Genomic DNA, 12,735 nt, shown 5'->3' on the forward strand with positions numbered 1-12,735 from the left:
CCTTGACTTTGGTGGACATCTGGTGCCTCACAGTATGGTTCTCCTGGTTAACTGCATAAAAGAAATTGAGCCAAGCAGCAATGTGCCATCCAGCATTCTTGCTGATGAATGACTTATGCTGTCACAGCCAGTGTTGGCCAGAAACTTGGAGTCGCATTTGTGCCAAAGTGTGATCTCTACCCCATACGAGGGGCAGTGTAGTATATGCTTCACCTTATTACTAAGCTTTATAGATTTGTCTTGTATTACATTTTCCTCCTCTTATAATACATATGGTAGTTCATGTTTCGTTTACGTTTAGATGTATTAGTGCATTCTTTGAGACTGATGGTGGGTTCTGGAACTCCTAGGTAGCAACGGTTGCCTGGAGTTGCAGAGCATGCAGGACGCTTCAAGGGTTGTGGGTCTATTTCCTCAAATACTTTTCCAGAACTTCTAGCTACTTTTCTGATATATTGGGAGAAGTAGTTGCTAGTTTCCTCAATACTAAAGGCAGCAGCTGGTGAAGGTTAGCATCCGGCAGTCCAGGCTTCCTCACAGATACTTTCAGAGGTCACAGCTGGAGAAGTGAGACTTCAGCTGCATTTGAGCACCACCAAAGAAGACATTGGCAGTGTAAAAGTACACATCTGCCAACTCAACTAGTCAACATTGGTGTAACTCCTCAGATATTAACATACATAATACAATCTTGAGCCCAAACATACCAAATGACAATTTATTGAATAGCTTTTTCCCTAATCTTATTTAAATATTTAGAAAAAGTAGATCAACTTTCTACATGTAGGTAGTCGTAAGTCACTTCAACTTAACAAAAAACATGATACGTCATGTATGTAGCAAATAAATTGTCAGTTAACAATGCCTCCAGATAACCCACCTTTACTAAAACACTACATGCACGCTAGTTCATGTGTCAATCACACTTCAGTCATTCAGACTCACTCAAACAAAATACCATTAAAAATAATTGAATACAGTACCAGACAAGACCATACTACAACATACATGCTTATAAGTATCTTAGTACAGGCAAGTATATTTTCTAATAATACAAATCAATTGAGAACTGTAGCCCTAGCTCAATAATATTCTCTTAGAGCTACATGTATTACATAAAAGAGATTTTTTTGGTTAGAGGTCATAAGATGGAAGCCCCTTCTCTAATGTAGAGATAATGTGGTCTTCTGGTTCACATTCCGTTTCCGTTTAAAAATCCAAATGTGGAATCACCTTCTTCAGGGCACTACGTGACAGACTGGGAAAACGGGAATAATCAAAGATGGGAGGCCAGGGGCCAACAGAGAAAGACTAAAGCATCTGCATTAAAATGGGGCTCAGGTTTGTAACGAAAATAATCAGTTGAAGGCAAAAACAAAACCGTACAGACCAGGATCATGACTCGCCCTGTCAATGCGAAAGGTTACACAGTCACCTGTGCCATTCTACCAACGGTCTGTGAACCAACAGATTATTTCTGCCCAAAAACCTGTAATATAAATGGAAATCTTAATGTGGACAATAGTGCCAGCCTATATTGTGCATTAACGGACATTTTCCATTCTATGTATATTAATTTTCCTTCCACGATGCAGACCTAGTGTTAATATTTGAAATGACTAAATCCTCCTACCACAAGACGCATATACCACCAAGTGTTCATAGGAATAGGCGAGAGGACCAAAAAAAGTCACTTCCAATGGAGCGTCCAGGAGGATGGGCAACAGAACAGTCCAGTTAAAAAGGATTGCGCTTTCAGGGGAAGAAACAAGGCGGGACAGTGACTATGGATACTTACCACAAAGGGGAAAGAAAAGAACACAAGCACTATGTAGTGCCCTGTTGTACAGGTAAAAGTGAAGCTGACAGTCACTCCAGAGACTGAAACAATCCTTCACAATTGATATCCTTGGTGGAAATAATTAAAGGTTAATGCAACATGAGCGGTACCTCGATAAACTACACATTCCAAACCTGAAATGGTAGGATACTGCAAAATAGACCGAAAAAGGGGTAGAAAAAAGAAGTGAATGTGCCTCGTCATAACTAATAAACCAGAAAGCAAACACCGCTAAAGTATAAAGCTAATCTCAACTCAGGCGCAACCCTATTAGAGCCGGACTCAACACAACTGCCAGTCGTGCATGAGAGGCGGTCTCTACTCAAAAGTGTTACCTAACTTAGACCCCACTCTCCTGCTGTATGAACACAGACTACATAAAAAAAAACATTTACTTTCAGGAAACAGACAAATGTACCGATTTTCTCAGATGGAGTGAGGTGAGGCTGCCATATAGGGTGCCTCAAGCAGATTGTAAAGAACACATACAAAACCACTAGAGGACATCTCAAAGTGATGGGCTAATGTTTAGAAATACACTCCAGAAACTGAACAACTCGGGACTTAAGCAGTGGAGGGATATGGCTTAGAAGAATCTATTTACTCACTCCCCACACATCCTACTTAACTCGACCCTGCAACGCTGATGTGCCCAAAATGAAGAAAGTAACATAAAGCTCACAGAACCACTCACAATAATGAACAAGGAGCAGTAGCAATTGTTCCTCCTTGTATGCAGAAGGATAGTAGTCCTTCATATACAGGCCATGCGCATATAGAGTCCTGCCATAATGGTCGCAGGGGCGGACCATAAGAATCTGCATCTATTTAAATATGTGATCACTAATTCAGACCTAGAAATGATGGAGTGGGAGGGCACGTGCCTCTTAAGATGAAGCAAGGATCCAAACCGTCACCGTCTTGGGTGAGGCAAGACAGCACCCGCTTATGCGAGAAATATAGAAGGGTGAGGAGAGTGAGCAGATCTTATTTGCAGCTGCAGACTAAGACGAGTGAAAAAGAAATTCATGATGGGTGAAAAACAAAAAAAAATACCGCATTCTGGAGGGAGGGATGAAAGCAAAACAGATCCTTAAGCACATCATAGAGCAGACATCTAATATACTGGACAGCAGACCAAAGCAATAATCAAAACATGGTGCTAACGAGAGCGGGAGACCACAAAATGTTGCAATAGCCACATGCTGGGGAGACAAACATTCTCACGCATAAGTTAGAGTGGCTGTCTTATTCGCAAGTAGAAGACACAGCTTGCTAATAACCGTAGGAATGACAGCTACCGCTGATGAATCGAACACATCCAACATGGGAAGCAAAATAGATCACCTTAAGAGAGGACATCTATACTGCGGGAATTATCAGTCTCTTAAGTGTGTGTCGTAGTTAAGAGAGACAGAACCACTAAGTTATATGACACTCTGAAGATCACATCCTGCATAGGAAAAACAGCACAGCTACTTAGAAAATAGATCATAATAGCATATTCTCATCACTGATGTGATATCAAAACCAACTTTTGCATTTAAACGTAACTGCAATCTGAGAAACATTCTAATGAAATCTAATCTGGACAATAGCAACAACTTTTGTCAAAAGTCTAACAGGGCAACATCTGATCAATGATAACCATTAATGTGGATCATGCCATGCATGTGAAGGAGCGATGGTGGCCAAATCCATCCCGTGGGAACAAAGGAAGATCACTTTATCAAACGTGACCAACGCCAGATCATCCAATGTAATATTCCTTATTCAATGCCCATGTCGGGCTATGTAGGAGAAATATGCTGTGAATTTAGAATACCATACAGTGAATACAAGTGCGATCCTCAGCAAAAGAAATAGAGCACCCTTCATTGATCATTTGACACAAATGGTTCACATGGAAAGAGAACTCGCCTGGAATAGTTTAGAAAAAATAAGATCAGTGAAAGGTGGGGATGACACCCAACTACGTAAGAGGGGAGTATTCTGGATTTTCACCTTGGGGACCCATAAGCGAGGACTCATTTCATGGCATTTTCCCACAGGATTATTTTAAGTTTTCTGTGCCTGGTTGTCTTGCTCCCTCCTATTGTATACTAGTCCTGTGTGGCCTCCTTTCTTTTGTGGAGCACATCAGGCTTCCCACCTTAGGGATGTGACTAGCCTGGTGGTGCACCATGCCTACCTGCATAGTTAATTTTTCACCTGTCCTGGTGCCAAATAGACCTCTGGGTAGGAGGTGGCTACTCCCATGTCTGGCGGAAGCCAGGGTTGCATACCAAAGGCTGCAAGCTGCTGTGCTACCAAATGCCTGTGAGGACTTCCTGCCTTCCACAAAGACCCAGATACTACTGTGGAGCAGCGAAGCTGCCTCTCTGCATCCTGCTGGCACCCCAAGAGACCTAAGATGACTCCTTACTGCAAAAGCCTGATACCAGAAAGCACAAGTGCATCTGTACCCCCTAGCCTGAGCTCAATATGGCCAACGGTACCAACAGTGGCCCTCCGGCACTCCAGAGACAGTTTTCCTTGGATTTCCCCACTGTGGACTCCCCGACACTGCCTGCAGCCTCTGCCTGCAGGCCCCCTCAACCTTGAATGCTCCTGGTGGAGAAAACCTGCTGCCTTAAGACACCCGTGCACCTGTAGGTCCTATCTCATGGAGAAGAGGACTTAAGGTGTCCCCAAGCATCTCAAGGCTTGAACTCATCTGTTCTCCTCGATTGGACTCCCAATTCAAACCTGCAGCCTCTTTCCAATCAGACTGATCCCTAGCGACTAACATTGGGTACCCAACGCTGTACTGCCAAGTGCCGCCTGGTGTGACCTTGAACCTTGTCCCATTCCAGGAGATTGATCCCGTAAGTCACTGTACTAAACCTGTATGCAGTACTTGGTTTTTCTCCATAGGATAACATTACCTCCTCTGAAAAAATGCACCAAGTGTCGACTTTTGAAGCCTAAAAGTATTTTTCTTGCAAAACGTACTTGCCTGATCATATTGATTCTGGTGCCCAAACCTATACAAAGATACTTGTTATTTTTGTAACTGGGGTGGAGCTACTTACTTAGACTTGCCTCATTTGACCCTTTATTTGCAGATGCCGAACACTCTTCTCTGATAAGCCTAAGGCTGCTCGACCCCACTACCCCCTAAAAGAACACGTTGGGATTACTAAAGCAAGCCGCCCCTGTCTGCTGGTAGGAGAATCCCTGGACTGTTTGCATGGTATACCTCATTTTGTTATACCATATAAAGAGCCAGCATCCTACATTGGTGGTGCAGCAATGGAGTACAAGACTTGATATTTGCTGTACCACTCGGTTAACATGTGATACCACTAAGAAATCCAAAATGATCTTTAGTTAGGAAACATTTTTTCAAATTTTAGATTTTTCAGAATTGTTTAGAATTTACTGTTGGGGCTTCGTGTTGAATCCCCCAGTCCAAACTATTTAGAATTTTTAAAATACTTTAGTTGGTTAGACCTTCTAGAAGTATACTTAGAATTTTTCTTAGGTTCTAAAAAGGTCCCAACTGCTTCAAAACCATAAATGAGGCAGCAGGTAGATCCCAGGAGCTCAACCTGGCCCCCTACCAAAACCTTAAGTTGGCCCAACCTAATGACATCTGCCAAGCATGGAAACTTGCCATGGGCTCTAAACGCACATCTGCAGCAGCTGCTTGCAGAAAGTGATAGAGGCATGGCAGGTAAGGAAGACCCTCAAGAGAGTGAGGCGGAAGAAGAGGTGGAAGAGGATGTTTAATCCCCCCACAACTCCACTGACAGTAACACTATGGGGAGTTCTTGTGATAGTACCCTTGAGATGGAGACAGTGAAGATGCTGAACTCCAAGAGCTAGCTAATTGGATAGAGTTAGTCTAAACTCTTAGCTATAGAAAAAAGAAAGAGCTGAGATGGACCTAGGGACCCATCTCTGGTGGCAGCAAATTTTTAAGAAGGTGGCGGTATCCTCTGCAAGTCCTTTAGCCTGCCTGCTATGAAATGATAAGGAGTCCTCAGCATGGGCTGAGATTGAAAAAAAACTCTCATGCATCTATAATGGGTACACCTGAATGGGTGTGTGTGTGAAAACCAGAGCACAATGCAAAGTCCAGGATCAAAAAAAGGTGCTGGAGCCAGGAATAATGGCCCAGCCCGCCAAGAGAAAAGACAGAAGTCTGTCAAGCCAGCTTCTGAGCATCCACAAGCTCAGGTCCCCTCTCCTCAGGGAGAAAACCTGTCAGCCCTTGACAGAACTGAGCCCCTTTTATTCACTGTGTGTGTACTTGCAGATGTCGAACTCTCCTCTCTGAGAAATCGAAGGCTGCTCATCCACACTAACCCCTAAAAGAGCACCTTGGGATTGCTAGAGCAAGCCCCTGTCCAATTGTAAGGGACCCCTGTACTCTTTGCAGGATAGACCTCATTTTGGTACACCATATAAACAGCCACTTACCTACAGCAGGTGAACAGGGAAGCCATCTTAAGGTATGTACTGGACACTCATTACAAGTTACCCAGCTACATAATGGCTCCCCTGAAACCTAGGTGTTTGATATCAAATACCTCGTCTTAATAAAACCACACTGATGCCAGTCTTGGATTTATTATGCTATGCACCCAGAGGGCACCATAGAGGTACTCTCTGAAACCTACCAGACCATTAGAGTTCTGATTGACTGGTATCGACCAGCCTGACACCCCAGACTGCCTGTGCTCTCGGAGGCCAGAAGCAATGCCTGCTCCAGAGGAAGGTGTTTTTCGCCTACTGCAGCTAGTGAATCTGCCTACTAAGGCCAGGAACAGCAAGGAAGTGTTGGCAGCCATTTTGGGACTCTGATTCAGCCGACTCCCACAAAAAAAGGAGAAAAAAAGAAAAGGGGCCAGGGTAGGGATACCCTGAGCCCCCTAGCCTTGTACAGGGGACCCCAATAGGGCTAAAATGCATTTTAAAACTAATACAAATTTGTGAGTGGATTTGCAGATTTTTCTGAGATTTTTCTTTTTCTTTTTTCTAAAAGCAGGTTTTCCTTCCCTTTTCTTTTCTTTTGCCCTTGGATGGGCCAGGACCCAGGAGAATTGGGGGCTGAAAAAAGGGCTTATAATAGTCCCGGGGACCACCACCTCCCACAGCTTAATATACATTTATAACAGGGGGAAGGGGCACACCGTCACCTCCCCAGGGCTAAGCTTGTATATTATGCAGCTCCCACAGGAGTCTGGAGCTTCCTTAGATTTTTTCTTATAGTTCATCTTTTTTTTTTAATGTGTTTTATTAACTTTTAGGCATGATATAACCGTATCAGAGCGTGCAGATTCAAGTATAGTGAGACATTACAGTAGGTCATACATAATATCAGCACAGCCTGTCACTGCAACCGTTGTCACTCTGCATTTTGCAAAATATTATGAACAGCCCATAAACAGTTATTTATAACAATAGAAAACTTAAGAGTCCGCCTAGCGTATGAGTGTATCATGTTGTGCAATGTGGGTCGGCCAGGGGAGAGCAATCCCTAGTGCGGCTCATCTAGTGAAGGTGTCGCTCAGTCAGCCGTAATAGTCAGTTGGTGCAAGGGAGGGGACCCATGTGCAGGAGTTGATCGCGGTGATGCAAAGAGGTGGGGGTCAGGCCCTGTGGTGACACAGACAGCGTGTGGCATGTGGGGCTCTTAAAGACTCCCCGCATCACTCAATAACCTATCCTCCCACCCCCTTTCCGGACAGTGAGCCCTTCAGCAGTTGTCACTGTGAACCTATGTGAATAGTGTAACGACGTGCCTCAAGGTGGACAAGCCAGTTTTCTTTTTTTTTTTGCTTCAATGACATTCACCACAGGGAATCCCCCTTCAAGCGAAGTCACCTGAGGATGTTGGCTTCCATTCGTGTCTGTTAGCAATGTGGGCAGCCACCGCCAGAGTTTTGAGGGTCAGGTGCCTTCAATGCCATTGCCACCTTTCCCTTAAATAGAACAAAGGCAAGGCCGATTAATCTGTGAAGATCTGTCACCTTTCACTGTGGGATGTAAGAGTCTGATCTGCAAGATCAGTCAGTGTGATAAGTACTTGTCAGACAGGTCACAGCATCAAAAAGTCCCACACCATGTGGTAAATCCCAGCATCCAGTAATTTACATCAAGGGCTCTCAGGGGTTAGAACTGGGAACATGCGCTTGATTCGCTGAGGGGAAAGGTAAGTGCAATGCACATAATTAAATTGTGTGAAATGAAATCTAGGGTTACTAGATACATCCTTCACCATTTGAAGCTCCCAAGACCAGGCCTTATCCTACAGAGGCTGCTGCAACACACCATCCCAACTGGTGCATGTTCCCGCCGCATAATCTGGTGGAGTGGAATTGAGGGATGCCTAGAGGGTGGTAATGGTGCGACACATACCACAGTGAGTCAGGAGCATATGCAGCATGGTAGATGTGGGTGGCTCCGACTCCCCAGTGCTCAACGTGACTCTCAGTGTGTGCTGCAATGTATGAAAAGTTAAACTGACCAACTCCTAGTCTGTAAGTGTCCATGACGTCTTGAAAAGACACAACCAAACCCTTGTGATAGAGCTCCCCCCAATTAATCGACTCCTGCTTCTCTCCATGGGGCAGTATCGTACTGTTACACCATGCCATGCGGTCACGCCAGTTCCCAAATCATACTGGCTGGTAGGTATAGGAGGCAAGGTCCTTTGGCAAGCATGGTTTGGGCCACAGTCATCTGGCATGTCTCCAGTCAAGGTCAGATGGAGTCCAACAGCCACGCGTATAACTCAACTTTGTTAATAGATCATTTACATGAGGCGTGAAATAAATCATATATACATTTTTGCTTAGTGTAATGCTATTTATTACCATTTGGTGAGGGGAAGTTGAGCAGCATGACCCATTTGAGACGGTTATTGTAGTGGTTGGGTTGGGAGTTTCTTCAGTAATTTGTATGTTGTGGTCTTTGTTTAATTGAAGTTTTAACGCACAATATAGAACTACTGAGCTTAGTTAATTGCTATATTGTCTTTGTCCTGTTTATGCTCAGGGAGCGGTGGTAGTCATTTTTTATTTATTTTTACAGTTTTGTTATACTTTGTCCCATCATTGTATTGTTATTCCACACCCAAAGGCATCAGCAGTTGCATTGTCGACTGCTCACATTGATTTTAGGAGGAATTGAGGTGGCTTTTGGAATTTTTACAACCAGAGAGGGAGAGGGTGGAAGTATTGAAGGTAGATGAAGAAGCACAGACTTCTAAGGGCATGTAATGACGCTAAGCTTCTGGGTGACTTGTTCCTGTCCCTTTTATCGTTTTAGTGGCAAACTTTAAGGCATCCCTTCAGGACTTCGATGGAACTTCTGCAGCCAAGGAGAACTTCACTCAGATTAAGCTGAATGAGAAGGACAAGCTGATTACCTCCATCAAGTCAGATTGTGAGCGCCTTGAAAAGAAGAATAAAACCCTGGAGTACAAGGTGGGAGTTGTACTAGTGATTGCAAGTCGAGCTGCTGTTCCTTTCACTGATGTCTAGCCAACTAACTATCTGACTCTTTTTCCAGTTCTGCAGTTTTACCTTGTGTTGTCAAAATTGCCCTTATGTGTTACCCATGTATTATGGGTCATTATTATCCCTTTAGCAATAGTTTCCCTCTTTTCCTTTTATATAAATCCATGCTGTTTAGCAGTACTTTGCATTGAGGATAGCTGTTGCATTTATGCAGCAGCAACTGATGCATAGAGTGCATGCCTGATGTATTGCCACTCATTTGGCTGGGCATCCACGTTTAACTGTTATACATAGCAGGATTAAAGCATTTAGTTAATGCAACAGAGTTTTCTATCATGAGATTTTATTTAAAACGGTGGACTGTATCCGCCAACGTATTGCTCCTGAAACATGTTTTAAAATTATGTTGTTTTTTTTTGTCCATTTCCTTTTATTTTTTTTGTTAAATAACATGCTTATAGGAACCTATATTTCATGTTTATGTATTTATTACATATCCAATTGTCTTTAGGCAGTCAGCATTCTACATTACATATGAAGTCGGGTGGCCATTATTTGACTGTCCCTGAATTTAAAACCATGCAAGAAAATGTGCAATAGGCATTGCATCTTAAAAGACAAAAATGTTGATGCTGCCCCTTCAAGTATTGTGTGTGTCCATTCTCTGAATGGCTTGGTGGCAGCAGGGTGTGGGTGAGTCTCAGGCAGTTCATTCTCACCCTCAGTCAAAATGCCTGAAAACATTGGTGAAGTCTGAAGCCTTATTTTTCTTTAAACTGTTTCTAATGGTAGCTTTATGGTGTTGAATATCTGGGTTTTTCTTAAGTCATGAAGGAGAAAAATCTGCTGCCTTCTTGATCGCCCTGCCTGCTCCCTTCAATATATATATGGTCGAAATGTCTGTAAATATCAGCACAGTATGTGGTCCATTGTACCTTTGATCCATCTCATGCCATTGAAGACGGAGTTTTGTCATTACATACATGTAATTACAGTAATCTGGTTGGGGAGGGAGCAAAGCACCACCTTCTGGACAAGAGTTCTTGGGTTTCTACCTAAGGATCTAATGCCAGAAAAGTGTCAGTGTGACTTTCAAGGGTTGTGTGACCTCGTTGCCCCACTTTGACTCTGGCTGGGGAACTCTGTGCAGTGGTGCTTCTAGGTGTTGGATTTTCGTGGTCCAAGGCTCTCATGGGTTTTGATGTCCTGCACAAAGAGGCTGCAGGCAGGTACTGGCAGTCCAATCCCGCTAAACCCAAAAGAGAGCTCAATTCTAGGGAGTCTCTGAATCTCGTGGGCACCCTCTGTTCACTCCACCTCTGGCTGTGGGGCTCGGGTGCAGTGTTGCTTTGTCTGGCGGGGTCTCACTGGCAGAGACTTGTCAGTCTTTGGTGCCTGCAAACGTGGAGGGAAGCAGTTCCTCTGCTCCAAGGAGGAAGCTGGTTACTTCTCGAAGTGCTGACAGCCTTTCCAGGCTTTTGGAGGCTAGTCAGCTGCAGAATGAGTTGTTTAGAGGCAATTGTTGAGGACCTCAATCAGGCTGGCAAGATTGGCACCAAGTTGGTTGCAGCTCCTCAGTTCTTGCTTCTTGGGGCCCTTCGGTGTCCTCCTTCTTTGGTCCAACAAATCTGATTTCCAGGTCATCAGGAGGCCACCTAAATACTCAAAGGCCTGCTGTTAGGGGGTGACTTACTTATATTATATTGAATGCAGTGAATGTGATGTGGTACACAGGAGTGTGCCATAATATGTTTTCACTTCATGGTTTGCACCATGTCACACAGCCTGCAATCGCAGTCTGTGTGGATTTTCTGTATGGGTCCCTTATGGTGGCATAAGCTATGCTGCAGCCCTTAGGGGACCTTCTTTAGTACCCATGCCTTATGTACCTGGGGTGCCGTTTATTAGGGACTTACAGGGGTCCTAAAGTCCTTTGCCGATTGTGCTACATTTAGACATCACCTGGTTTTGAGGAAAGAGCACTGGCACTGAGGCCTGACTGGCAGACCTCTGTGCACTCAATCGAAAACCAGCAACCAGTAACTTAAAAGGGTTAGTGGAGAGGGTTCCTATAGTAACCACTGAAAATTCAGGTGGCCACTGGTAGGGTCTGTGATATGGCTATTACTCTGCACACATCTATCTCACTTTGTCAAAGGTCTCTCCATTGGCCACAATTTGGATGTTCATGTATGTGGGAATTGTTTGTTTTACTGTTCAACCATTCTACAGACCATTCTTCCGAGAGCTCCCATGCACTTAGAAAGGGATGGATCGGGTTTCGCACAATGCACAGGAAGACGGGGTGGTACTTTAACCGATTAGGACTCTTATTTTAACCCCATTTTCTGCAAGAACTGTCGAAACCAATAGGTCTGGATTTAGCTTTAGAGCCAATGCATATGAACACAGCCGTTCACAAACGCTGTTTACATACATTACATTCTTAAATGTTGTTTGTCACTTTAAAGCCTGCCCTGTTGAATTTGGCAGTGCTGGTATAAAAGGTGTCAGTTGCCTTTCGGATATGATGCACATAGAAGATAAATGAATAAGGAACAGCAGATTGAGTGTACTTTTCACATGTAAAATAGCCCCTTTTGAATTCCAATGGAAGTACATCTTGGATTGAGAATGTAATACTCCTCTGGGTGGAGCAAAAATATATTCTGTGTATTGTAAAGAATTGGTTACAATAAAACCAGCAGACACCTTCGCTGTCATGCCAGACCTAAAAAGGAATCAGCGGAGAGAGCGACAGACTTGTGGGATGGTCCATACTAACACCTTGTGGACTCATGTCGTCCACATTGCATAGACTGCATCAAACACTGGAGCGGAATATGGATTGTCACTAGAGTCTGTGGCGCCAAAAGGCAGTCCTTATGTTACGTCACAATGAGAGCTGCAATGACATCAAACACTCACTTGAGCCTTCTGCATTTCATAACCTATTTTAATGTAATCCTTCATAAATCACTGGCAGGCCCTTTAGTGCATTGGTACCAGACATATTAAAGCCAAACCACAAATCCTTTTTATGGGTCAAAGGCAACACAAGGGAATAAGGGGAAAAACAAAACTCTTAGGTCTTTTAGCTGTTCCTCATCTTCGTTGATAATGGTATCTCTATGAGAAGGATTCAGTGCATTGGTAGTAAAAATATCTGTTGTGGACAATGAGTGCACATCCATGGATTTCATATGAGAGAAAGTTGTCCAATTCTAAGACCACTTGATCCTCTACTTTTTCAGCTCTTTGCTGTTGTATTTGGACATAATTCTCAGACTTGCGACAAAGGAGCACAAAGTGCCAAAACCCAATCCTGGAAGAAATGTATTCTTGATAAGCAGCATTTTCTGACAGATTTTCCCTGCTCATCAA

At 43.7% G+C, this 12,735-nt stretch overlaps 1 protein-coding gene across 8 annotated transcripts in view; it reads left to right on the top strand.

Moving 5' to 3' along the window:
- KIF23 (kinesin family member 23) overlaps nucleotides 1–12,735 on the top strand; it is a 177,695-nt gene that overhangs the window by 128,701 nt on the left and 36,259 nt on the right. For all 8 annotated transcript variants that reach the window (XM_069222930.1, XM_069222933.1, XM_069222931.1 and 5 more), the window contains one exon: nucleotides 9,161–9,318. In XM_069222930.1, coding sequence (XP_069079031.1) covers nucleotides 9,161–9,318 — 158 coding nt within the window. The remainder of the gene's footprint in view (nucleotides 1–9,160; nucleotides 9,319–12,735) is intronic.

The sequence above is a fragment of the Pleurodeles waltl genome, chromosome 3_1, assembly GCF_031143425.1.
Source record: "Pleurodeles waltl isolate 20211129_DDA chromosome 3_1, aPleWal1.hap1.20221129, whole genome shotgun sequence".
NCBI lineage: Eukaryota > Metazoa > Chordata > Amphibia > Caudata > Salamandridae > Pleurodeles > Pleurodeles waltl.